General features: G+C 67.4%; 1 protein-coding gene across 1 annotated transcript; it reads right to left on the bottom strand.

Moving 5' to 3' along the window:
- Window positions 1-818: 818 nt before the first annotated feature.
- On the bottom strand, window positions 819-1,600 carry MNEG_16734 (hypothetical protein; the record flags this gene model as incomplete). Its single annotated transcript, XM_014034796.1, has 2 exons — window positions 819-1,150; window positions 1,384-1,600. Coding segments are annotated over 2 exons (549 nt in total), but the record flags the coding sequence as incomplete, so codon positions are not given.
- Window positions 1,601-2,009: the final 409 nt, after the last annotated feature.

Here is a 2,009-nt window from a genome sequence, read left to right as displayed (position 1 = left end):
CGCCGCTGCCGCCGCTGCCCCCGACGCCGCCCTTGGGTGTGCTTCCGCTGCCCGGGGCCGACCGCGGGTGGGAGCTGCCCGCGAGCAGCGCGGGCGTGCTGCAGTTGGCAAGTGCAGTCAGACGGCCCAGCCCCGAGCTCGGCCCGGCGCCCCCGGCACCCGCACCCGACACCCCGCCGGCCCGCCGCTGGCCCCGCTGCGGCTGCCGCCCCTCCTCGCGCGCCGCGCCGTCCGCCTCCACCGCATCCCCCGCGCCCGTGCCGGCGCCTGCGGCGTGGTCGCGCGCGGCGCGCGGCTGGGTGTGCGCGTGCGGCAGGAGGGGCAGCAGGTGGGTCTCCTCCAGATCTGAAAGATACAAGCTGCACAGCAGCGTGCTTGCCACAGACCCCTGCACCAGGCGGCGGGCGCAGGGATGGACGGACTTATGGTGAGTGGGATTGTGACGTACAGAGAGGCAAATTTTGAGCGGCGAGCGCGTGGTATGGGGCGTGAGTGTGGGGTGATTGTCGGATGGTGGGGCAAGGGGCTGAAAGTGACCGCATGCATGGGCAGCCGATTGCGCAGCCCTGGGTCAGCCGTGCAGCGCCTCGGTGGCAGTGAGCTGTCCATGACCCCGCAGACGACACATATGATGCCACATGCTTGGGTGCGCATGTTTCAACTCACATGCTTGCGTTCGGGTGAATCCACGCGATCATGCATGAGGATACGACGGCGATCAAACATGCAAGCAAAGACCTGCACAAACACTCACACACCGAGGCAAACACACACGCACGCGCACACTCACAAACACACACTCACACACACCATCATACCTGCGCGATCCCGCACGTCTGGCGGTACCACCGCCCCCTGATCCGCAGCAAATGCCGCGTCAGGTGCTCCCGCAGCAGCGCCAGCGCGTCCGCCCGCGCCAGCGGCCGGTGCGGCAGCTGGTCGCAGTACACGGTGCTGCAGCCGCCGCGCGCGGCGGCGCGCAGCCAGTCCGGGAACCCCGGGAACGCGGAGGGCTCGCAGGGGACCGCGACGGTGGAGTGGCGCACGCGGACGCAGCCGAGGGCGGGGGAGGCCTCGCAGTAGCGCAGCAGCGTGTAGGTGGGGCTGCAGAGGAGCGGCTCGGAGATGCTCAGGAGCTTCTGGATGTCCACTGAGGTGGGCGCCATGCAGCCGATGGCGTTGTTTAGTGGATGGCAACAGGGCCGAGCGTTTCAGCGTCAAGCAGGGGGATTTGCTCTTTGCGGGGTCTGTGTCTAGCTATCGGCGGCGGTCTACCCAGGACGAGCCACGCGGCGTTGCGCCACATTGCTCGCTTCGCCCTGTGAGCACGTTCCTCCCCCCTGGGGGCCAACGCACGCGCTGCGACCGACGATGGCCCCGCACCCGTGTCGAACGCCTTGCTGATGTCAGCGCTGACAATGTATGCCCGCAGGTCCGGGTGAGCCGCGCGCGCCGCGCGCCAGCGGCGCAGGAAGGGGTGGAGCGCGCGCAGGGCGTCGTCGTAGCCAAAGACAGAGGCGCTCGCGCTGCAGCGCTGCCGCGCGGCCTCGGCCTTGAGCGCCTGGGGGCGTGGCGGTGGGGGGAGGACGCGCGAGCACATGCGTCTTAGTGTCAATATGTTGCAGGTATGCGCACATGCGTGTGAGTGTGTGTGTGTGTGTGTGTGTGTGTGTGTGTGTGTGTGTGAGAGAGAGAGAGAGCGGGAGATTGTGTTGTGGGTGTGTGAGTGTGTGCACGCGAGGAGAATGGGTCTTGCAAACAGCCGACAGGCCTGAGCAGTACTTGCCGACGCCAGTCGTGCACAATTCGCAAACGGCGTCACCAAGGCAGCGCCGGTGCCGGCGCGCCGGCCGTTGCAAGTCCATGCCCCAAGACTTGCAGACGACCTGGCCGTCACCCAGCCAGGTGCGCTGCTGGATCCATGGCGGGATACTTCATGACACAAGATATGCTGATGTTATCTCGCACCTGAAAGGCAGGCTGCAGCACCTGGTTGACCGCCCTGAACG

Source organism: Monoraphidium neglectum (assembly GCF_000611645.1).
Source record: "Monoraphidium neglectum strain SAG 48.87 unplaced genomic scaffold scaffold06727, whole genome shotgun sequence".
Taxonomy (NCBI): domain Eukaryota; kingdom Viridiplantae; phylum Chlorophyta; class Chlorophyceae; order Sphaeropleales; family Selenastraceae; genus Monoraphidium; species Monoraphidium neglectum.
The sequence above is the reverse complement of the archived record's forward strand: the minus strand, read 5'-3'. Positions and strand labels throughout refer to the sequence as shown.